We start from the raw sequence: 26,056 nt of genomic DNA on the forward strand, positions 1-26,056 counted from the left end.
GAGGGGCAGTACTATGCCTGCTCTTCACGTGGGTACCAGAGATCTCCACACAAGAAACACTTTACCAATTGAGCTAGCTCCCTGATCCAACTTCTGTCACTCCAGTATCCAATAGGTTGCCTAGTCTACATGCAGGTTTTCACAGGTTTGTAAGTCAACATAATACTGTTCATCTCCCCAACCTTTAGGCAATAACTGAAATTCTCAAAAATTGAATCTTAAAGCTTTTATTAAAAATTTCACTGTGAGTAACTCAAAAAGGATGTTCTGAGTGATAGCCAGAAGACATGGTGGCACTTTCAGAATGGCAATACATCTAATAAGAAACTTACTGGAATTCCACATCTACCCCTATCATGTTATATTTATCTAACTGATGAAGCTAGAAACAAACCATGAGCTAATGCTTGATGGGAATAGAATTTAAAACAAATTCATATACAAAAAAGAAATTTTCAGTGCAATTCCAAAGTGTGTTCCTTTTTACATCTTTTAGTTCAAAAATTAAATTCCACAAAATTACATTCCATACAGCAAATATGTTATTCCAGTGATGGCACAGTGTGCCATTTGTGATCTTGATCCATATATCATTCCTACTGTCCAAAAATGAGGCTATTCCATTAAAGCTGAAGGGATATATTTAAAGAGCCAATGATAGAAGAGGTAAGACGTTATCAATTTTACATGCATTCTTAAGATTTATGAATCACAATTTTGGTGTTGTAGACTCAGTGATATTAAACTGCCGATTGGGTTTAGTAGCTTCTTGCATCAGCTCTTGCAACTGTCCGATTTGCTCATCACGGAAGTCATTGAGTTTTTCTTCTGGGAGAGAGGTGCCGAAGCAAGCTTCTCCTGTTGAACTCTGTCTGCTCTCCTTAACTTGTTGCTGTAACACCACTGCATATGCCTAGTAAAGAGAGGCAGAAGAGTTAGAGACTGAAACATGAAGGCTCACTGAGTCATGGACTGCTGAAGTTTCTACATCCCAAATTACCAGCTGGGCTCCATCCCTAAATTTTCTGCAGTTGATTAAAAAGATACAAAGTCACGGTTTTAGTCTTCAGACATGATTTCAAATAGATGTTATTTTTAGCCTTCTAAAGGCTTTTACAGACATTTAGAAGTGTCCTTGATCTGCAAATCAATGGCAGGGGTCTGCTGTAGAAGCATGCATTGCTACCTTTTGGCACATGTTTTTAATCCCAGCACTTGGGAGGCAGAGGCAGGTGGATCTCTGGGAGTTTGAGGCCAGCCTGATCTAAGAGCGAGTTCCAGGACAGCCAGGACAATACAGACAACCCCCCTCAAAAAAAAAAAAAGTATGCATTGCCATCAGCCAAGACCATGTACAACATCATGCATACCTAAGTACACATGTTTCTGGAGCCATAACATTTCTTCAGATTTTCAAAGGGGACCACAGGCTGTAAAAGCTCAAAAGTGGGCCTTAAAATCCAGGGAGAAGGCTAGTCCTCTATTTTCACCTAAACATTTTAAGCACTAAACAAATAGAAACCTTTTAAATAAACTTTAAGTTTTTAACATTCATCTTCATGGATAATAATATCTTTAAGTCTCATGGTATAATTTTGCTTTTAGTGTCACTATCTGCAATCTTTTTTAAAACAGACTCTTCCTCCAAAGGGAGGCGGATGCACCGACATTTCCCAGTTCACAAAGTTAAGGAACTGGTAAAATCTGCTGCTGTTCAACCTGGATGAGACATTTGAGTTGTTCACAACTATTACATTGCCAACATCACTGAAGGAACTTTGGTTTTCATTCCATACATCTCCTTACATTAGCAGTATTTTCTCCACACTTCACCAAAATTCACCTCATAAAATGCTACATAGCATAAATGCCATCAACTCTACTAAACAGGGTTTCTCAATTTCGGCTCAACTAGGGATTTTGGATAATTTGGTTAACTCTTTTGCTGTGCACGACAGCTTTTGTCTTATATTGTTGAATGTTTAGAACATCTCTGGCCTCTACTACTAAATGCTAGTAGCACCCATCCCCCTATTCAATAATGTCTCTTAATACTGCTTGTGTCCCTGGCAGGTGAAACCCACCCATGGTTGAAAGGGATTCTGATGAAGCTTTCAGTCCTCTGAACAAACAGCACACACAAGAATGTTCACAGAGACATCACTGGTTAAAGAAAAACACTAGAAACAACCTAACTCTATTTCAAGAGGAGAAAGTGTATTCAAACAATGAACTGTGAAGAAGTAACAGCAATAAGGTAAGCAAAGAAATACAGCTATTACAGGTAACTTCTCTGTACCAACATGGATTAATCTCTTTTTAAATAAAAAGGGGGGGGAGGGAACTCTAAGGAGCACACTTAAGGAAACAGAAAAGGTTAAACTCACATGAAAGGGGCTTTGAATAGGCAAAAGAAACCTGAGCAAAAATTGGAAGACATCAATTTTCAAACTCATTACAAAATCACAGTAAATAAAACAGCATGGTATTGGCTTGAGAATAGACATGTCACAATAACAACAATAGAAATGAGATGACAGTCCATAAATAAACCATGGCTCACTGGTTTCTGACAAAGGATTCAAGTCTATGCAGTCAAGTACTTAGGAGGAGGCAGCCACTTAGATTCTACATTTTCCATTTTTCTGTCTAAAGGAAGATCACATTTGGTGCTGTGAGACAAGAATCTGGAGAGTGACCTGCAGTGTCACCAAGACATCAGAAGACAATTTGGGATGCCCACAGCAAGTGAGAGAGAGAAGGGGAAACAGCAGGGAGCAAAAAGGGGGTACTGAAGGGCATACTCAATCTGCAAGTAAACTTTAGAAGTCACTGGCTACATGTTAGCCATGCATGCTCAGGATAGAGATGAGCTGCCTGACAGAATATCCTTTCTTTTTACAGCATGTGCTAGCATGAGATGATAACATACACCATTTCTTCCCCCCTAAACTGCACTGATTCACAGAATACAGGCCAGGATGTAACACCAGTATCACCATTGAGTGTGTTTTTCAGGCAGCCATGAAGCTGGGCCCCAAGTCCCTCTGTCCAGTGTAGTTACCCAATTTCAGACTCACAGCTGAGAAAAAGATGAAAACAAGAGCAAGAGCGTGGGAAGTTCTTTGTCAACAGCATACGAAGGGAATGTTTGAGAAGAGATGGTTCATAAATGCTCTTTCCATTTGTCTATCGTGAATTCTATGTCCATGGCGTTAGACATGTACAAATGAAAATGCCATAGCATCAGATACAGTGCATCAGAGACAATGAGTCAGCATGCTCTTGTTTATAAAATCCACAGAGGTTCCCAGAAGCTTAATTACAACACTGTTCTTAAGGTAAATAAAACATGTAAGAAAAATATGCTATGTAATTCATCTATAAATATAATCATAAGACTAATTTTTAAAATTCATCTTCCTGGTTATTTGAAAAAGCCATGGTGCTAAATGGATTATCTGTATGCTTTGTTTTATATAGCTACTTTTTCTTTTTTAAAAAACTACTGCTACCAAACATCATGACACATGCCTTATATTTATTCTTATTATTTTATGTGTATGGTTGGCTGGCCAGCATGTGTGCCACTGTGTGCCTGATGTGTGAGGAGCCCAGAGGAAGGCATCAGGTTCCCCGAAACTGTGGTTATAGATCATTGATGGCTACCCTTTAGAAGAACAGTGGAGCCATCTCCCTAGCCCCAGAACTCTTTCTCTAATGGCACAACTTCATCAATAAATTTTGTAATATCTCATTATGTTATTCATACCTGTGTGTGAATGGACCACAATGTTACTGAAAACTAAATCTATGGGCTGGTTCTTTGCAAAAGATAAACAAGATAGACAGAACTTTGGCCCAACAAATGAAAAGAAAAAGACAACCAACTCAAATTAACAGAATTAGAAATGAACAAGGAAACATTATAATAGACACCAAAGACATGCAGAAAGACATAAGGGAATAATTTTAAAACCTGTACTTCATTAAATTAGAAAATCTAAAAGAATGGAAGAATTTTTGATTCATCCAAACTACCTATGTTAAATCAAGAAAAAAATCAACAACAACCAAACCCATGACAAAGTAGGAGACTGAAACAAAACCACTTCCAACTAAAACAAACAAACAAAAAAAAAAAAACAACCCTAAGTTCAGATGGATTTATAGCAGAATTTTATCAGACGTTAAAAACTACAACCAATACTTTTTAAACTTTCTTTTAATTTATTCTTTGTGTCTTTCACATCATGCATCTCGCATTCCATTCATCTCCCAGTCCCTTTGGATCCACCCTCTGCCCTGGCAAACCACTCCCCCACCCCCCCCAAAAAAAAAATAAAATAAAATTTAGAAGAAAAGAAAAAGAAAAATCTCACCGTGGAAGCTGCAGTGTGACACAGTGAGTCATGCAGTAAACCCTTTTGTCCATTTATCTTTACTTGCAAACGTTCACTGCAAAGAGTCACTGGTCTGGCTTGAGGTCTCTGGTTTCTGCTAAACCACTGATACCAGGCCCTCACTGGGACTCCTCCTGGGACATCCCATTGTTGCCCTGCAGCTTTGGATCTGTAGGACCTGCCCCCTCACATGCTCAAGCAGATCATTGATGAGGTGGATCAACTCATAATCCTGGTTCTAGGCCTGGTTGGTTGCAGGGTTGGTCAGGCCACCAGCTCTCCCCTGACCCTGCCACCAGGGTGAGCTCTCCAGCATTGCTGCAGCTAGTTCAAATTATGGAGCAAAGGGAGGGACCAGTCCTGCTTTCATGCCATCAGGGCCAGCTCATCCACACCTACACCACCAGGTCCAGCTCTACTGTGCTGCCCAGGTGAGGGGCAGGGCCCACTTTCCTGAGTGCTGCAGCTGGTAAGAGGGGAGGGTCAGCTCCCCGGCCTGCCGGCAGGTGGCAGCAGAAGACAGAAGAAGGCATCTTTACCTTGCCCCTACCACCATGTGGCAGACAAGGGGGGCAGGGCCAGCTATCCCACCCTCACACCCTCAGTGCCAGCTCACTCAACAACAGGTCAGCTCTACTGTGCTGCCCAAGCAAGGTGCAGGGCCTGCTTTCCCAAGTGCTGTGGCTGGTAAGGGGGAGCATCTTCCTTGTCTATCACAGGCAGCCAGGGACAAGAAGGGGGGCATCTCTCCCTCACCCACTCCACCACATGATAGTAGTAGGGCCATCTCTGAAGAGACTAAGAAAGACATTAGAAAATAGAAAGACCCCTCCCCATGTAGAATATTGTGAAAATGACGATCGTACCAAAAGCAATTTACAGATTCAATGTAATCCCAATCAAAATACCTACAATATTCTTCACAGAAATAGAAAACAGCAAGAAAAAACAAAAACAAAAACAAAATTGATATGGAACGCTAGATAGCAAAACCAAACCTGAGTGAAAAAAAGTAATACTGGATGGATTATCATTCCAGACACCAAGATCTATTCCAGAGATATAGTAATAAAAGCAATATGGTACTGGCACAAAAAAAGATGAGTAAATAAATGAAATAAAATAGAAGGCTCAAACACAAGTACTCATGACTACAATCATCTGATATTTGACAAAGAGGCAAAAAAAGCATACACTAGAGAAAAAAAAATCTTCAAAATTGGTGTTGGTAAAAACTCATGCAGAATGAAACTACACCCATATTTATCACCCTGAACAAAAATTAGCTCCAAGTGGATCAAAGATCTCAATTTGAAACCTGGAACACTAAAAAAACACTAGTAGAAAACTCAGGCTACAAGGCACCACAAGGCAAAACACAGGCAACTCTACAAGATTTAGGTGTATGAAAGGGCTTTCTGAATTGGACTCCATTTGCCGAGGAATTAAGGCCAACAACTGACAAGTAGGAAGTCACAAAATTGAAAAGCTCTGTATAGCTAAGGAACTCATCTGTCTAGTAAAGAAGAAACCACAGAATGAGAGAGAACCTTTGCCAGTTACACAGCTGACACAGAATTAATAGCCAGAATACAAAGACCTTAAAGGCAGAGTCAAGGAAACAAATGATCCAATTAAAAATGGACTGGGAGAAACTGGAAACAGCCAAATGTCCATACACAGATGAATGGATATGAAAATGTGGTACATCTACATAATGGAATATTACTCAGGTGTTAACAAACAAACATGACATTCACAGCTAAATGAACGGAGTAGAAAAGATTATCCTGAGTGAGGTAACTCAGACCCCAAAAGACAAACATGGTGTGTATTCTCTTATATGTGAAAGTTTAGCTTGAAGACTTTGATAGGCATTCCACAATCCATATACCCACAGAGGTTAGAGACAAAGGACTGGGGAGGAGTGAAGGATCTCTCAAGGAAGGGAAAACAGAATAGTTATGGAGACACAATGAGGGTGACTCTAACAGGAGGATTAAATGGATTTGGGGGAGAGAAGAGGAGGTTAAGGGAGGAAATATGGGGAGGAACAGCTACAGGTCCATTTGGGGAGTCATATGGAATGTAATAAAGTGGAAGTTTCTTAAAATATATAAATATTTTTAAAAATCTAAATGAAATAAGCAAATAACAGGAGAGGTAAGCTCCAACTAGACCATTTCTCAGTACCAAGTGAAATCTCCAGCACCAGAAATGGATTACATCTAATTGAGTTGCTAGCCAAAGGGGCTCCATGGAAACTCCCAAACAACTCAGGCAATTGGTTGTTCTCCACAAACTGAAGGTTAAAGCTCTGCTGCTGAAAACACCTACACAACTCATTAAACATGGACAAGTCAAACTGGTGCCTACATACAGCCTTCACTCCTGTGGACAGTGTTTATGATACTGTAAGGTATTCAGCAGGCTACCAAAGAAGAAAGGTAAATACCACGCCAGCTACAGATCCTTTGATGTACAATGGTGATCTGCCTGCAGACACACTGGGGCACCAGTGGCACCAAAGTTGTGGGAGTAACCAACCACTATGGATTTAAAGCCCACTCTATGAGATGTAACCCATGCCTGACACTGCTCAGTAGCCAAGAACCTCGGACTAAATAGGTCATGGGCCTAAGGGAAAACCAAGTACTATTGTTCTGATAAAGTAAGGTAGCAATAAAATGACTTCTAACAATATTCTGCTATACCCTAGATCAGTGCCTCACTCAGCTAGCATCTGAGAAACCTCCTCCTGCAAGAGATGGAAACTAATATAGAGAAGTGGACAATGTACAGAGAGTAAGAGACCTTACGACATTCAGTCCTAAATGGGATGTCTTCATCAAACCCCTCCTCTCAGGGATCAGGGAGCAATGCAGAAGAGGATGCAGAAAGATTGTAAGAGCAAGTGATGGAAGCCACCGAGGAAATAATGCCTTCCAGACACAACAGGCCTAATGCACATATGAGCTCACAGAAACGAGCAGCATGCACAGTCCCTGCAAGGTTCTAGGCCAGAGGGATCCCAGTGCTAACGGGACGTAGACATGAGCTTCCATCAGTAACCCAGAAGCTATCTCCAACTTACAACCACTCACAAACATAAAACCAGGTACACTGAACCTAGCAGAAGTGAACGTGGGGAATAGCCTTGAATGCATTGGCACAGGAAAAGACTTTCTGAACAGAACACCATTAATGAACACTAAGACCAACAATTAATAAATGGATACTCATAAAACTGAAAACCTTCTGTATGGCAAAGGAAATCGCTATTCAGACAGAGTGGTAGCTTTTGGGTTGCTTTTATCTACTTGCTTTTCAAAACTCTTGAGTTCATCACTAAGTTTTTTATTTGTGTTTTCTGATTTTTTTTTTTATCGACTTTCTCTTTTTGGACTGCTTTCCTACCCCAGAAGTTTTGGTATGTTATATTTTCATTTAATTCCAAGAAATTTTTATTTCTGTCTTAATTTCTTCACTAGCACGTTCCATCTCCATCATCCACTAGTATGTTTTTAATCTCCATGTGTTTGAACACTTTCATCTGTTTCTTTTGCTACTGATTTCAAGGTTTAAACTGTGATTAAATATAATACAATCAGATATAATAACTAAGATAATAAGATCAGTAACTTAAAATAGGTCTAGGATATAGAAGAGCAATAAATAAATACATAAATACATAAACTCTTCCAACTAAAAACAAAAACAGACAAAATAGCAGCCGAGCTCCAAATGCATTTACAGTAGAATTCTACCAGACTTTTGGAGATCTATAATCAACATTTCTGCAATTATTTTAAAATAGAAGGAACACTCCCAAACCCTTTCTATGAAGCCAGCATTACTTTAATATCAAAACTAGATAAACACACATACATACAACACAAAACAATAGAAAACTATAGATCCATGATGAACATAGATACAAAAATTCTCAGCAAAATACTTGCAAACCAAATATAAGCACCTATTAAAAAGATCATTCACAGTTATCAAATTGGCTTTATCTCAGAAATTTAGGATTGCTTCAACACATGCAAACAAATATAATAAATCATAAAATGAACAAAAATCACATGATCATCTCAATAGATATAGAGAAGGCCTTTAACAAAAAAATCCATATCCTTCAGAAGCAGGGAGTTTTCTTTAAGGATATGGTCCTGGTAGATAGATCATGCTGGATGATCCCACATACAAAAGTATAAGAACAATAAATTTGGACTTGCTGGGTTATTTTTTAAAAAGAAAGAAACGTGAAGTTGGTAGGAAGGAAAGGGAGGTAAATATGATCAAAATACATTGTATGAAATTTACAAGGAATCAATAAAATATATTTTTAAAGCTAGCATAGATCCTAGGCTATTAGCGGAATGTCTTTAAGAGAAAATAGCGACATAATTTAAAGGACTGTTGCTCAGTGCCAAAGTAAATTTCAATAGAGACAATGAGAATTTATGGGTAATTTTACCTTTAAAAAATCATCAGCAATAATTAAAATAACTATAAATTTCAGAGTTTACTTAGCAAGTTTTTTTGTAATTTTATTCTATTTTTCTGTATCTTTATTTTTATCCATAATTTAAGGATTTACTGTTTTTAATTTGGTGTATATTAAACTTCAAAACTTTGTAAAAACATTTTTATTTATTCTGTTATTAGTGTGTGTGGTGTATGTGTGGTGGTATGTGTGTCACTGTGTATGTGTGGAAGTCAGAGAACAACTTTGTGGAGTCAGGTCTCTCATTCTCTTTACATGTGTTCCAGGAATCAAACCCAGGCTGCAAGGCTTGTGTGGCAAGTGCTTTTTACCTACGGAACCCTCTCACTGACCCCACACTGGTTAGTTTTTGTTTTGCGTTGTACTGGGTAATATATATATATATATATATATATATATATATATATATATATATATAATACCATCTAGGTATATTACCCAGTGAGGTGGGTATATTACCCACCATCTAGGTATATTACCCAGTGAGGTGGGTATATTACCCACCATCTAGGTATATTACCCAGTGAGGTGGGTATATTACCCACCATCTAGGTATATTACCCAGAGTGAGGTGGCTCTCCTCAATAAAGGACTTGAAGCTAGACTAGTGGCACAGACTATATTCCTAGCATTTGGAAGAGAGAGACAGGGAGAACAAGGATTCAAGGTCAACCTCCAGTACAAACAAAACCATTCAGGACTATGGGAAATCAAAAAGCAAAGAATTCAGTACCTTAGCTGAGTGTGGTGGTAGCACATGCTTGAAATCCCTGCACTTGGGAAAGAGAGGTGAGATGAAAGATTGAGGCTAACCTGCACTACATCAGACCTAGTCTCAAACAAAAACCAAGGGGCTGGTTACGAGCACTGGCTGCTCTTCCAGAGGACGTGGGTTTGATTCCCAGCACCCATGTGGTGACTCACAACTGTCTGTAACCCCAGTTCCAGGAGATCCAACACCCTTTTCTGGCTTCCACAGGAACCCAGCACGCACATGGGGCACACAGACATACATGCAGGCAAGCACTCATACATTTAAAACAATAATTTTAAAGATTAAAAAAACAAGAGTTGAATATATTAAAATAGAAATTCAATGTATGCAGTATCTCAAGATAATGATAAACTACAATTTATTATCAGCTAAAGAAAACACATTCTGTGTATGTAGTTATGATTCTATTTGCTTATATTTATATATAACTATATATTCAGCATAGTAAAATTTCTAGGAAATTCATGTGGAGTTATACATTAGGTTTTAGTAAATAACTTCATCATAAAAAAAAAGTGTAGGTGTTACATGCATTAAAGGAAAACTGAGCAGATTTCCATGGTGGTCAATTTCTGACCATAGATAATGCATGTGCCAAATGGAATACATCAAGCCCCTCCTATAAAGCACCAGTTTCTTTCTCATAAATGTGATACCATGCTTCAATATAATCAGCTACAGAAGATACATGTAGTTACAAAACTGCCATTTCACACTGAGCTCTATCCATTCTTTTAAAATATAGTAACTTTGCAGAATTTGGAGTACATTAAATGTTCTTAAATATAATTTAAAATCCTCTGATTAGAACATGAACATTAATTTCTACAAGTGCTCAGTTACCATCATAATGAGCACACATTGTTATAGCTACACATTCTACTCAGCTGAACTGGACCTTTGGATCTAGCTGCAAAAGTCCTCTTAACAGCTAGACTACAGGACTTAGGTTTTTTCTTGTGTGTGTACAGCACATGAGACCTAATTGTACTATATAGTTTTAACTCTAGGTATAATGAGCTGCAGATCTCCAGTACATAGCCACACTGTTTCCCCTTACTCCATCATGACAACCATCATTCTATGTTCCAGTTTTATGAGTTTGACTGTTTTAGACACCTTATGTAAAGGCTCAGGCAGTGTGTCTGTCACCTGTGCCTGGTCTTTTTCACTTAGCACACTTCCTCCTGAGTCAACTATGTTGCTATTCATAGCAGATTCTTCTTTGGAATGCTGAATACTGTGAGAGTCTAAGCATTTTCTTATCTAGTCACCTGATGATTGTTACTACACCTTGGCTCTTCTGAATAGTCTGCAGTGGACACAGGACTGTGAACATCTTTTCAAGAACTTGCCATCAGTTCTGAATAAGTGTCCGTAACTGAGATTTCTGGATAGTGCAGCATTTTGCTTTTAATTTGGGGCACTGCTACACCATTTTCCACAGTGGCTATACTTTTTTGTCTTTGGAATTGTGTGTTTTGATTTTTGTCTTTGGAATCAATGTTCTGATTACTTCACATTCTCACCACTATTTGCTATGCCTTCCTAATAATACCTGTCGTAACGGGTACAAAATGAGCTCTCACTGTGGCTGGGCTCACATTTCCTTAATGATCCTGATGCTGAACTTCTTCTCTTACATCTGCCACTTGTGTATTTCTTTACAGAAATGTCAATTCAAGTCTTAGCCCTATTTTTTTTAATTGGGTGATTTGGCTTTTATTCTGAATTATAGGGGTTCCTTACATACTTTGAATATAAATCCTTTATGAGAGGGATAGTTTCTATGTTTTCTTCAACTCCTTGGGTAGTCTTACGATTTTATGACTATTTTCTTTGCTCTTCAGAAAGAAGCTTTTGGTTTTTTATTGTTTCACTTGCCCAATTTCAGATTTATTGTCTACACTTTTAGTGTTATAGCCAAATGCTCTCACTACCTTTACTTCTAAAAGTTTTACAGTGCCTGGTCTATTGAAGTGCCCAGGCTATTGCAGAGCCTAGTCTATTGCAGAGCCCAGTCTAGCTTGCAAGTCCTTAACCAATTTTGAGTTGGTATTTTTTGAACGGTGTAAGATAGCAAGTTTTATTCTTTCCTATGTAGATACCCAGTGTTTCCCAACACCAGTTGCTGAAGACTAACCTCTTCTTCATTGCCTCTAAAAGATAAATTAACTGCATGGTGGATTCATTTCTGGATTCGGTTCTGTTCCTCTGGTCTGTTTTTATGCAGTACACACTATTTTAATTACTGTATCTTTGTAATGTATTTTGAAATCTGAAACTGTTATGTGTTTGGCTTTGTTCTTTTTCAAAAGTGGTTTTGGCTACTCAGGCCATTGTGATTCCATGAGTTTTATGATTATTTTTCTATATCTGTCGAAAGTCATTTACAGTTTTAATGGTTTCTTAGATTTATTTATGTATAAGAGTATTTTGCCTGTACGTGTACTATATGTGTGCCTAGCACCCTCAGAGGTCAGAAGAAGGCATCAGATCCCTTGGAACTAGAGTTACAAATGGTTGTGAGCCACCATTCAGTGCTTGGAATTGAACCTGGGTCCTCTACAGGAGCAAAGTGCTCCTAACCACTTAGCCACATGTCCAGCACCATCACTGGGGTTTTAAGCGGGATCAGCGTGTAGCTTTGGGAAATAAGAACATTTTTCACTATATTAATTTTTCTAGTCCATGAATGTAAAATCCCTTTATTTATTTTTGCTTTCCATTTCTTTCATTATACTTTTGTTTTTCAGCACACAATTACTTCATCTTCTTAGCTTATCTTCAAGAATTTTCATTCTTTGCTGCTACTAAATGGGCTCAATTTCAGGCAGCTGTTAGTGCTTAGAAATGTCTGGTTTTTGTATGTTCATTTTGTATCCTATGACTCTACTGAATTTGTTGATTAGTTCTAATAGATTTTTGGTAGGGTGTTGAGAGTTTTTTACAGTCGAAGAACTTCATAGTTAGAACCACACAATACATACTCTCTTTTGTACGGCTTATTTCACTAAACAAAATGATTTTGTTTTACTCATACTGCTGTATGCATCAATAGTTATTTTTATTACCAAGTAGTGTGCCAAGGTGTGTTAATATAGTCGCATATTGGCTGCTAAATGCTTAACTTGCTTCCAGTTATTACCAATAAAGCCACCGTGAATTTTTTAAAAAATCATGTCATCTTTAAGTCAAAATGATGTTCCTTCTTCCATTTTGATTTGGCTGTCTTTTTCTTTGATTGTTCTGTCTAGGGGGTGATAATGGTCCTGTTCTTAAAGGAAGTACTTAGAGTTTTGGCACTGAGAAGTATTCCTTGTTTCATACATTGCCTAATTTATCATGGCAGACCTGCAGTTTTAAACCATTAAAATGATGCTGAGGAATGCTTTTGTACACTGGTTTAATAAAATACCGATTGGCCAGTAGCCAGGCAGGAAGTATAGGCAGAATAAATGGACAAGGAGAATTATGGGAAGAGGAAGGCTGAGTCAGGAGACGCCTGCCTGCCGTCCAGGGAGCAGCATGTAATGACACACATGTAAAGCCACAGGACATGTGGCAACATATAGATTAATAGTAATGGGCTGAGTTTAAGTGTAAGAGCTAGTCAGTGGTAAGCCTGAGCTAATGGCTAAGCAGTTATAATTAATATAAGCTTCTGAGTGATTATTTTATAAGTGGCCACATGACTGCAGGAGCTTGGCAGGACCAGAGAAACTTTATGCTACAAAATGAGAACCACAACAGGCACCAAGTCTCACACAGATCCCTCCAGTGATGGTACAATGGCAGTACAAGCTGCCAGCACACCAAGAGCAGCCCCCCAGGACTCACGAGCTCACACCCTTCCTACTCCCTCATTTTCAAGGTCCTGTAAAGACAAGAGCATGCAGGAAGTATGAGTAGAGTGCTAGAGTACATAAAGCTCATGGTGCTTATCCCATAGAAGTTTCTCTATTTCACACAGTTTAATCTACAGTATATACAGGTACTATTTTATACTAATAGTCGTAATAGCATAAGAATATTTTAAATACTATTAAATATTGAATATTCAGATCTAAGCAGAGTTTCCTTAAAATCACTATACTTCATTAGTAGTCATACAAATCACTAACATTCTCTAAAGCAACGTGCTGGGAAGCATGCCTCCCACATCTTTCTTTGCAATGAGTAGTCTATACACTGTCCTCCTTTCACAATTAAAAAAGGAAAGTTACTTGGGTAAAATACTCTTAGGGAGCAATTAAGCTACTTTGATCATAACTTTCTTTTTCTAATCAATTATGTACAGATACTTAAAAAGATAATAATTTACACATCACTAGATGAAATATTTTCAAACTGCCAAGAGGGCTACATTTTTAAAATACATTTTTGAAATTGTATTTTAAAACATAGTGGAATTTTTCAGATTTCCAAATAATGAAAGCCTCTAGTATGGGAATTGGCAACATGCTTGGAAGTTTAGATACACTACACCTCACTGCCTGTCCTTAGAGTGTCTGCAAACCTGGACACACTGGTTAAATGAGAGATGTGGTGATCAAGGGGGAAGGGGAAGGTGACAGGAAAGCGTCAGAGAGCGGGTAAGAGCAGCTTCTTCTAAGGCTCAGGACTTAGCAATGGAGAGGGAAACTAGAGGCCATGTTGAATACAGGCCCTACTCTTAGCGACAGAACACTTAGATGATTTCAATGTTGTTCAAAGACCACAGATGTATTCACACAAACTCAGAGAGCTACATCACTAGTAACATAATCTTATTGGACCACTGTCACATGTGTAGTTCTCTACTAACATGTCATCATGCAGTACATAATTACACTCGGTTCTTTTCCATTTCTTTACTACATATATATACATATATATATATGTATATATATCCATTTGCATCCTATATTACATATAATATGTTTTCAGATTCTTTTTTTTTTTTTTTAGACAGGGTCTCACTATGTAGCTTAGTATATAGACAAGGCTGGCCTTGAACTCACAGAGATCTGCCTGCCTCTGCCTCCTGAGTGCTGGGATTAAAGGCGTGTGCCAGAACATCTCGCCTCTCATTTACTTACCACAATTAATTGTTCTCTAATAAAACCTAAGCAAAAAAAAAAAAAAGTACTGTTTTAATTATTCCTTCCTCTAAGGCAGACCAAATGTGAGGTCGAGTCTCACAGACAACACTTGGGTCTCTTCCCTGAAGAAATTACAAATTCAGCTGAGGGTGCAGAAGACCACCCAGAAGCACCAGGCCCCGGGAGAGAGGAAAGATGGAGAGAAGGAGGGAAGATAAAAAAGGAGGACTGGAGGCGGCAGGGAGGGAGGACAAACTGGAATCCCAGGAAGCAGCACTGAATCTGACCCTTCCCCAAGGGTGGGCTGAGGAGAGCATCGTGACAGTGGGAAAGGCGGAATGCAGCAGATCCCACTTCACAGCCACTGCGTGAGCGCCTGTGTCTGACCTAACCCTTACCACTAGGGTAGATTAACTCAACAGGCTCCTAGCTCTGCCAACCCACAAGCTCAGAGTATGTCAGCAGCTGAGGCCTACAGCAGACATTTCCCGCATGCTGCAACCCCTCTATCTGACATGTCAGTGTATATACGGTGTCATGTTTCTTACTTTCTTTTTCTGTGTTCTTGGTTGCTTTTCTGTTGTGATAAAACACTAACCAGACTCAGAACATCCTGACCTAAATGGAACACAGATAACACACTCCTTTCTCTAAAGCAGTAGCTCTATCTGCAGTGATATATTGTGTCCCCTAAAAAATTGTGCAACCTAATAAAGCTTCTCTGAGGATCAGAGGAAAAAGCCAGCCACTATATTAAACATAGAACTTAGGCAATGGTAGCACATGCCTTTAATCCTAGCATTCGTGAGGCAGACATCCATCCAGATCTCTGTGAATTCAAGGCCACACTGGAACAGAGTCAAGCATCCCAGCACTAACCATAGAGGTCTGAAGGTCTGTACAAACAGACAGGAAGTGATGTATCTGGGTGGAGAGAGGAAATGAGATGCAGAACAGAAAGGCATATAGGTGTGGGTATACAGAAAGTAGGTCTCTTTGGAGGGTAAGGGTTGGTAAGATGAGGTTGGCTGTGGTTTGTCCTATTCCTCTGATCTCTCAGTTTTAAGCCCAATATCTGGCTCTAGGTTTTTTATTTATAAGACCATTTAGTAATTCATCTTACACTCAACCTTCCCAATGCTGTGACCCTTTAATACAGTTCCTCATGTTGTGCTGACCCCAACCATAAAATTATTTTTGTTGCTACTTCATAACTGTGATTTGCTACTGTAATGAATCATGATGGAAATATCTGTGTTTTCCAATGGTATTAAGCAACCTCTATGAAAGGGTTGTTCGACCCCCAGGTTGAGAACCACCTCTCTAAAGGCTCAGAGACCAGTGCAGGAGCAAAGAGTGTAAGAGCCACATGAGATGGCTGACTCCATGGGAACATTGTCTTCGGGGCACAGCTGGGCAGCTGCACATAAGAACTCAGCAGCTGTGAAGCTGGCACAAGATCTGTGCAAACCTAAAGCAGACTACATCCCTGCATGGAGAGGGGAATGGGACACAGGGTTCTACCCTAGCTGAGGACCTACTGACAGGCCAGCTTCCTCTGAAAGTGGACCCAATATGGTGACCACTTTCCAGTGGAAAGTCACACTTCCAAGACTATTTGGGCAGCATAAATTGGTCTTGACATGGGGGGAGGACACAAAGTTGGGTGGGAAGGGAAGTGGGAGTGAATCTAGGAAGATCTGGGGGAGGAAGGGTGAATATGATCAAAACATGTTGTACAAAATATTCAAAGAATAAAAAAAAAATGTTTAAAAACAACAACAAAAAAAAAACCAGTCTGACCAAAAGCAGTTTAGGGGAGGAAAGGGTTTCTTCCATCTTACCACCTCCGAGTAATAAATAACTCGCCATCACAGAAGCCAGGGCAGGAACTAAAGCAACAGCGTGGAGGCATGTGGCTTGTGGCTCACTCCGTCTCACCATCAGCCACCTTTCGTAGAGCCCAGGCCCACCTGCATGGTGCTGCCTGAAAGGGGCTGGCTGGGCCCTCCCACACCATCACCAAGACAGGCAGAGCCACGGGCCAGTGCCTCAGATGAACTTTCTTCCCAGGTGACTCTAACTTGTATAAAGCTGACAATAAAGCCAGGACATTCTTTTACTATAAAAACTTCATGAAATTACTATCATGTTGGAACATGAAATTGGGGGTGACCTATAGCTGTGTTTTGGGGCCATGGTCACCTCATATTTGGCTCCATAAAAAGCTCTCTCTTGGTCTCTTTGAGGCAAGAGCTGTGGGGTTTTGTTTCATTTTCTTTGTGTTTGTTTGAGACAGGGTCTCTCTATGTAGCCCCGGCTTTTCTGGAACTGTCTATGTAGACCAGGTTGGCCTTAAGCTCAGATCTGCCTGTCTCTGCCTCCTGAGTGCTGGGATTAAAGACATGTGCCACCAAAACTGGCTTTTTGTGTTTTCACATCATCAGAAGAGAAGAGAAGAGGGAAGAGGATGAAAATTAAAAAGGAAGGCTTAAAGCAAGCAGAAATTAATGTGTTAATCTACAGTAAATTACAAATACTTTTTTGCTTTTAAAAAAAAAAAAAGGTCTTGTTGAGGTAGGAGAATAGGGCAGAAAGTGAGATGCAGAGGGCCTGCTATAAACTCCCACAAAATTAGTATATGAAAACAAAATGCAGTTGGCAGAAAGCTGGAACCATCTCCCCATCCCTTACTTACAGGAGGCTAGACCAGGCTGGAGGCAGTGCACAGAGGCCCTCCAGAGTCTAAAGATGCCTGTGGCCCATTGCTCGTTATATAGTAACACAAAATACACAGCCCTGAGTGAGGATTTAAGATGGTAATTAGTCATATGAAACATGAAGCTGCACGTACTTGTAACAGATATATACATGCAAGATAAAGCCCATACTATACAAATGAGCCCCAAAGCCCAAGCTATGTGGCATAAACCCAATCCTGTGTACAGTGGGGCTGCCTGGCTGCTAATTCTTTCTTCTGGGGCCTGCTCCTCCTTTAGAAACATACGTCCTCTTAACCTGTCCCTGCTCAGTTCCTTGTTCTGAGACACAAGCACTGGGACAGTCCTCTGGAAGTGCCCTGACACCAGCAGGCGTCACTATTTCACAAATTTCTTAATATACCTCAACTATTCTTGTTTTCCAACACTCAGTTCACCCCACGCCTTGATTATTTGCTCCAGGAGACCACCTACTGCTGTGGGATGTTCTGTATGTCCTGTGGGAGCCCTTCTTGGGTTCTTTGTGGCGTTACCCAGCAGGTCCGTATAGATGATGATTAGGACCATGGGCCTGAGTGCAGGTGTTTGAGATGGTCTGCACTTGGCTGTGCTGGGGGATGGTCTGTATGTCAAGTTGCTCTGATTGGTTAATAAATAAAACCTGATCGGCCGTGGCTAGGCAGGAAAGATAGGCGGGACTAACAGAGAGGAGAAATAAAAGGACAGAAAGGCAGAAGGAGACGCTGCAGCCGCCGCCATGACCAGCAGCATGTGAAGACGCCAGTAAGCCACCAGCCACATGGCAAGGTATAGATGTATGGAAATGGATCAATTTAAGATAAAAGCACAGTTAGCAAGATAAGGACAGTTAGCAGGAAGCCTGCCACGGCCATGCAGTTTGTAAGCAAAATAAGTCTCTGTTTTTACTTGGTTGGGTCTGAGCGGCTGTGGGACTGGCGGGTGACAAAGATTTGTCCTGACTGTGGGCAAGGCGGAAAACTCTAGCAACAACCTACAAATTCAAATGTCTATTCAAACACCTAATTTCAGAGCCAGAAGCCTCCCTCCTTTTCTCTCTAATATATTTACAATTGCCTACAATGACTCTCCATTGGATGCTTTTCCATTAGCCAACTTTATAGCACATCATCAAGACAACCATGCCCACACAAAACCTCAGTACTAGATAACAGCAAAAATGGCAGGGTGGAGGATTTCACTGGGCTCTCTCCATAGAGCAACAAGTAAATTCACTTTCCCATAATTCTATAAACTGATGGCCACAAGCTGTCAAAATTCACTTTCCCATAGTTCTAGAAACTCATAGAAGCTAACCGAATCAAGCATTCAGTCAAGAGAAAGAGCAGATTCTGGACCTGAGTGTTGTGCTGCTCTAAGTCTCACTCCGTCCCAGGCTCCCCAGAGAAGCAGAGGACTTCAAAGACCTCGGCCCAAAGTCCAGACACAGGCACCAAGCACCAGGGAAAATACAACAGACCTCACTCTCAAAGAACTGGAGTTGTCTGTTCTGACCAGTACAGTCACTGCATGGGGGCAGCAGGAAAGGACTGCCTTTCTCTTCCTTTCTTGGAACTTTCCCAATGCTGAGGGGAGCCACAGGGCAGTTTTGTGAGAAACATGTCAAGCATATAAAGGCCACTGCTACCTGCAGCAAGGGATAACTGCTAGGAGCCAGCCCCAGGCCAACCAAGAATAATGACAAAAAGCCTCAGACCAGGAGGCTTAGAGTATGGGCGTAGAATGCACCTACATGTTTCTGCAATCTGATATCATGCCGACATTTCTAAAAGGGCTTGAAGGAGTTGAGTCCAGTGCCACTGCTCAGAAAGGCTACCTAAAAGGAACACTGACACTGTGCTTTTTAAGAGTACATTAAGCCGGCAGCAGTGGAGCGAGCCTTTAATCCCAGCACTTGGGAGGCAGAGCCAGGCGGATCTCTGTCACTTCAAGGCCAGCCTGGGCTACGGAGTGAGATCCAGGATAGCCAGGACTACACAGAGAAACTCTGTCTTGAAAAACCACACACACAAAAAAAGAGTAGATTAATTATTTATCATTGTAATCCACCCAGACATTGGGATGATTAAAGAAGCTGGAACAAACTACATAAATAGTGTACAAGAAACTGCAGAACCTGGAAGACAGGCATGCTCTTTTGCTAAGAAAGAAACTTATTTAACAGGAAATGGGTGACTGCTATATACTATGTTCTGTTAGTATTTCAGCAAGCAGATTTCTTTACACTGCTGAATTAACAAAAACATTAAAGGAAAACCGCATTTATGGACTTCATTTTTCCAATGAATTATTTTTTGCAACACATGTTGGCCACACCCCATCAAATCTTAAATTTTTAATATAAACAAACAGGTAATAGAAGTATAGATTCAAGTTTAAGTTTGCAAGTGAGTTTATTTCACTAAGTCAAGAGTTTTAGTAGTATATATGAAAATTTGCTGAAAAAAATAACTATGGACAGATTTTTAAACTAAAAATAAACATACAAACCAGCCAATAGAAATCTATGCAAATTGTATCCAAGTCTATGCAATTATTCTTCTAAAGGCTAATGCCTCTGGTGGGGACTGTGAGATAAGAGAACAGCCTTGGACAATAAAGAAAGTCACTAAAAAACTAGAAAGGCAATCCAGAGAAAAACATACAAATTTGAAAGCGTAAAGAACAATGGTGGAAGCCATATGCTTGCATAATACCTAGGCTTCCACAACAAACCAGCAGCCTCACAAAACGGCTAAAAGATCACATACATACACACCACAAAGAATCCAGGAAGCAAACACACCAATCTGTCAAACATAAAATACCAACTTTCTTGAACCATGTTGCCATGCCATACCATAAAATACAACATATTTCTTCACATACAGGCTTCATTAAAATGTCAGTTACTACACTAGCATTTAATAGGATTTAAGGTGTTTTCAATTTTCAGAATGTTAAAACAAACAAGTAAGTCAATAAACACCAAAAGAAGTAAGGCAATGCTAAAATAGAGCCTAAACACACACAGTGCATGTCTTCATTTAAAGATTATAGATCCCCACCCCTAAAATCACAACAAACCGGAGTTGACTCCCTATCACTAGTTACCACACACTTAAGTGTAGTAACACGTGAAAGCACACACTATCCAAGCACTGCTCTACAAAAAATCCACTCACTAATATAGTAACATAGGAATCTGTCAAAAGCCTAGATACACGCCCCATTTATAACAATTTTCAGAAAATCTCTACAACTTTAAATAAAACTGCAGAATAAAATAATTTATTCCTAAAAACTTTGTCAAAGTTAAAAAGCTCTGTGGAAAGGGGCCATGGGAAAACCTTTGTGGAAATAAAACAATTGGTCTTAAAGGAGTCCAAATGGACCAGCTTTAAGTCACAATCTGTACACTGTTCCCTAACAGAAATCTCTTCATATGGGTAGCTGGACAAGTGTCTGTTTTCTGTTCCTTTTTATTGCTGTTTATATTAATTATAGTCACAGACATGGCAATGTGTTATAAACTGGCAGTCAGTTAAATGACTTACAACTCATACTATCTAGGTTAATTAAACTAACAATAAAATGAATAAAAATCTTAAAAGATGCCTATCAGGAACAATCTGCAGCACTAGAGAAGCCCCCCCCCCACACACACACACACAAAATCTTTTTGGTCAAAAATGATACGATTAATATAAGCACTAGCCAATATAAGCTTATCAACCATTAACAAGGTAAAAACAATTGCAATAATTGTCCCTTGATATAATAAGAGGAGAATGACACTTTGTATCTGTGGTCTCCTCAAACACCACACTTCCTTGTGTTCATGACAAAAGATGTCAAAAAATGCCAACAAGGGGGCAGTCTATAAAATATAACTGAATATCTTTGATATTGTCAAAGTCATCAAACATGAAAAATCTGAAAAACTTTCACAGTTCAGTGGAGGCTAAGGAGACACAACAGCTAACTATCCTATGGTCTTCTAGATGGGATTATGAAGCAGAATGAGGTCATCACATAAAAACCAGGCCAGTGTGAATAACGAACTTTAGTTAGAAGTAATGTATCAATGCTGCGTTAATACTCTTCACATGTGTACTGGCCTATTTCAACAACGGCTACATAATCAGATCTTTAAAGGGCTCCACGTGTCTCCTGGGGAGATGGCTCAGGTATTAACATGGTTTTGCTCATGCATGACGAACTAGGTTCTATCTGCCTCAAAATCCATGGAGGGAAAAAGCCAAGCAGAGCAGCACACAGCCAGGACACCAGTCCTGCCGAGGGAGAGGCAGGATGACACCTGAAACTCAATGGCCAGCCAGTCCAGCTGAATGGGTGAGCCCCAGGTTCAGCCAAGTCCTGTCACAATAAAAGTGGTGGAGGGCTGCAGAGATGGACCGGTGGTGAAGAGCACTGGCTGCTCTTCCAGAGGACCTGGGAGATGATGACCCACAACCATCTGTTTCAGAGGATCTGATGTACTCTTCTGGCCTCCAGAGGCACCACACATGAAAGTAGTACACAGGCAGACATGGAGGAAAAACACCCATATGTGTAAATAATAAAAATCAAGATTAAAAAACCAAAGTGGAGAACTGGGAAAGGCACTATGATACCCACTCTGCCCTCCAGACAGATGTGCATGTGCACCTGCATAAGCAAGTGCACACAAGCTACTATCCAGCTGTGTTTACTCAGCAGAAAATCAGCCCATCCTGAAATATTTGGTGTGCAAATTTACATTCACTATTGATAAGAACTCTTCCTTTAAGTGGTTATTAATTTTTGACATTTCAGAATTTATAAAACAATAAATGTTCACATAAATGATATATGCTTCAAAAGTATGGAGATTATAACTCTAGAAAATAATATTAGTCACCATAAAAAGGAAGAAATATGATGCTTACTGTTCATACATCAGCAATTATTTACTGTGTGTACTCTCAATGTCAGATGTGAGGCATACAAAATGACCTCACAATTTCTGGCTCAAAGTAGCTTATAATTTATTGGTGAGGCAGACAAAGGGGAAAGTAATTACCACCGAGGAATAATGAAAAGGAATGAGTGTATAATAATTGCCATAAATAGAAATGAACATGGAGTTCAATGGGAACAGTTCAGCTGAGAAATGAGACCTGGTGCCGGAAAGGTCTCCAGAACAAAGTACCATCTAACCTAAGTCTAAAGGGGTAAGGGGAGGATAATAGAAGGAATCAGCGAGAGGGGGACAGTTGGCATGGGCTGGGGGAGTGTGGACTGGGAGGGACAGATGGTAACAAGGCATAATGACACATGTGAAGTATCATCATGAAATACATCACTTCGTATGCATGCATGCTAACCTAAAAGTTAACTTAAATTCAAAGATAAGGAGTGGACCTAAAAACAGAGATCAGTACATAGAGGTGTTGCAAGCTACCTTGTCCAAGGGAGTGTCCACAACCAATGTAAGTACTGAGCACTTAACACACAATTACTGAGACAATTAGAGGAATAGGATTCCTTTTGCTTTGTCTTAATTTTACTTTAACTTTAAAACTGAAACATTTCAACATAGTAAATTTAGAAAAACATCACAAATCTGAGCTTTCTACTAAGATACAAAAGCAATTCCATGCAAGAGAAACAGCCTCCCAACAAGTGAGACTGAGGAACTGGACGTCCAGAAGAGTAAAGCAAAAAAACCTTGAACTAAACCCTGTACTGAACACACAAATTAATTCAAAATGAACTGCGTCAAATGTAAGCTAACACACCATCAAAAAAAAACAGCAGCAGCAAATCTTCAGGGCCGATGAAACGTTGATACACCAGAGACTAAAGCATGATCCATAAAAGAAAAACCTGGTAAACCATCAAAACTAAAAACTTTTGCTCCAAAAAAGACTCTAAGAGGACGAAAAGCAAACCGTAGAAGAAGAGAAAACAATGCACACCACATACACAGCAGGACTGGAATCCAAAATGTAAAAACTGAAGGGGGAAAACAATCTAGAAAAGGGGACGAGAGATAGGAGCAGACACTTTACCAGAGAAAACATGCGGATGGCCACTGCATATAAAAACACGCTCATCGTTTTTAAAATTTGACACAGTGAACAATATCCCTAAGGTGATTAATCTTGATTATCAACTTGATAGGATCAGAATTATTTAAAGACAGACCTATATATAACAAAGGTACAGCCAACATTATAAAAAAAAAAACAATAACTAAGAAAACTTGAAGCATTTCCATGGGAGCCAAAAACAAGACAAGGGTAAGCATGTGAGATGCCCTGGGTCCAACACCCAGCACCACATACCAGTACTTCATTCATAAAACCACAGCACATTTCTCTCTTAAAAAATTACTGTTATCAAGTGTTGCATTATATAACTATCATTCATATTCTGGTTTATAGAGAATTATTCACATCACATCTAGTTTAAAATGTGTCATGAATTTTTGTTTGAGGATTTTGAGGGGTTTTTTTTCCCTTTTTTTTTTTTAAGCTGGGCATACACCTTTATTTATTTTTATTTTAAGTGTATGATGTTTTGGTTGCATGTCCACTGCCCAAAGAGGCCAGAAAAAGGAGTCGGATCATCTGGAACTGGAATTACAGATGGTTGTGAGCCACCATGTGGGTGCTGGGAACTGAAACGCAGTCCTCTGCAAGAGCAGCCAGTGCTCTGAACAGTTTACCCATCTCTATAGTTGGTTTTTCCCAGTGCTGGGGTTCCAACAGGCCTCAAACACGTTGGATGAGTGATCCACCACTGAGTCAAGCTCCCATCTTGTGTTTCTTCATTTTGCCAATAGGTAATAATTTCCTAAGACAGCTGAATTAGTGCTTTTGTCACAGTCTAGTCAGTAGGACATGAGACCTAGCATCCAATGTCTTGACTTAGTAAGTAGTTAAATTCAGAAGATAATCACTGGCAAGCCCTTCGAGGCTCCATGTAACTGGCACTGCTTTCTAAGACGGTGTACAAGGCAGTGTTGATACAGCAGGTCCACTCAGACACATGCAGCTCCAGGCACAGGGCACATGGTCTAAAATCACTCAAGTATCGGTCTTGACTGCTCTATCAGCTACTCAGGCTTCAGACCTTTGGGCTGTAATATGCAGTATGTGTTGGCCTATAGAACACACAAAGCAGCCAGTCAGCACACTGCATGGAAGCATGGGAAAGTACAGGTTAGGTACATGTGAAATATGTAAGGCATATTGAGAATACACAAAGTACAATGAAGAGTTTGTGCCTGTAACAATAATTTTGTCATTTAATATATGATGCATTGCAACTATTTACTTATTGTTTGATAATGCTTTTAATTTTATAATTCTTTTGGGACTCATAAGCTAACAAAAAGGTATATCTTGAATGAAAAAGTACAAAACCTCCATTACTACATAATTTCCTGATAAATGTGAAATATACTACAAAATCACTAGCCACATACAATCAAATATACACATATCTACTAAGCATCAATATTTACTTTAAAGGTAACTTGGAATTATTTTAAGGCTGTCCATAGTCAACATGTATAGCTATTGTTGTATGACAATTTCCTGGGGAGATGCGACATTCATGTTTACTCATACCAGATACAGAACCCACAGTACAAACCAAAGCACAGAGACTGCCAAACTCCAGCTCTGTGAACCAACGGGTTTTATTGGGGTTACTTACAGGAATATGAGTGAGGGGCTGACGGGCTCTAGCAGGCCCGAGCATGGCAAATATGGCTCTGGTAGGATTGCCCTTCCCCCCCCATTCCCTCTGCCTTACTTTACTAAAAACCGTTAGATTACATTCCTAAGGCTAGCCACCAAGGTCTATTCCCTTATTTGGCCTCTTCCTCTCCCTGAGGCTTACCATCAAGGTCCAGTATCAAAGTGTTGAAGTCCAGCAATGAAAAACCCCCTTTTGGCTGCCCTAACTAACACGTCCAATCAAAATTAACCAACTCATCCTAACATGGGTTTTCCTCCTTTAACTTTATAAACTGCCATTTGCCTATGGGACACATCTGTCTCCCCTCTATCCAGAGGCAGTCCTTTGTCCCTCAAGGCAAATATCCCTTCTCCCTTTCCCTTGTTCCTTCCCCCTTCTCCCTCATCCTCTATCTCCTGTCTTTGTCTCATATTCCTTGCCCTTTACCTCTTTGGGGCAAATAAATCTCCTTTGTGCTGATAATTTGGTCTTGGGGTGTCTTGTGTCGATTCCAATCCTTTCAGGAATTACTTACAGGAGCAGAAAGATAACAGGATCAACAAAGCTCACCCCAGCAGGGATGACAGCTCACAAAAGCTGGGAACCTGGAGCACACTGCACAGCCTGCAGACAGATCAACAGGTTGAAGAGTGTCCATTCCAGGTGCCTCTGTTGGTCTAAACCTCTTCCAGGAAGCCCGTGTGGCTTCTGGTCCTTCCAGACAGCTGTTCTAGTCTTAGAATTCTCTTTGCTTGCTTACTCTGGCAATGTATGGCCTAGTGAATCTGGTCAGTTTCAGGGGCTTCCTG

The 26,056-nt window shown here is 39.9% G+C and overlaps 1 protein-coding gene across 1 annotated transcript in view; it reads right to left on the bottom strand.

Moving 5' to 3' along the window:
- Positions 1 to 211: 211 nt before the first annotated feature.
- Positions 212 to 26,056, bottom strand: part of Sdhaf3 (succinate dehydrogenase complex assembly factor 3) — a 52,194-nt gene continuing 26,349 nt past the window's right edge. The window contains exon 2 of the mRNA XM_006986888.4: positions 212 to 913. Within this exon, the coding sequence (XP_006986950.1) occupies positions 710 to 913 (204 nt within the window). The 3' untranslated portion in view covers positions 212 to 709. The remainder of the gene's footprint in view (positions 914 to 26,056) is intronic.

This window comes from Peromyscus maniculatus, chromosome 3 (assembly GCF_049852395.1).
Source record: "Peromyscus maniculatus bairdii isolate BWxNUB_F1_BW_parent chromosome 3, HU_Pman_BW_mat_3.1, whole genome shotgun sequence".
In the NCBI taxonomy this organism is placed as follows: Eukaryota; Metazoa; Chordata; class Mammalia; order Rodentia; family Cricetidae; genus Peromyscus; species Peromyscus maniculatus.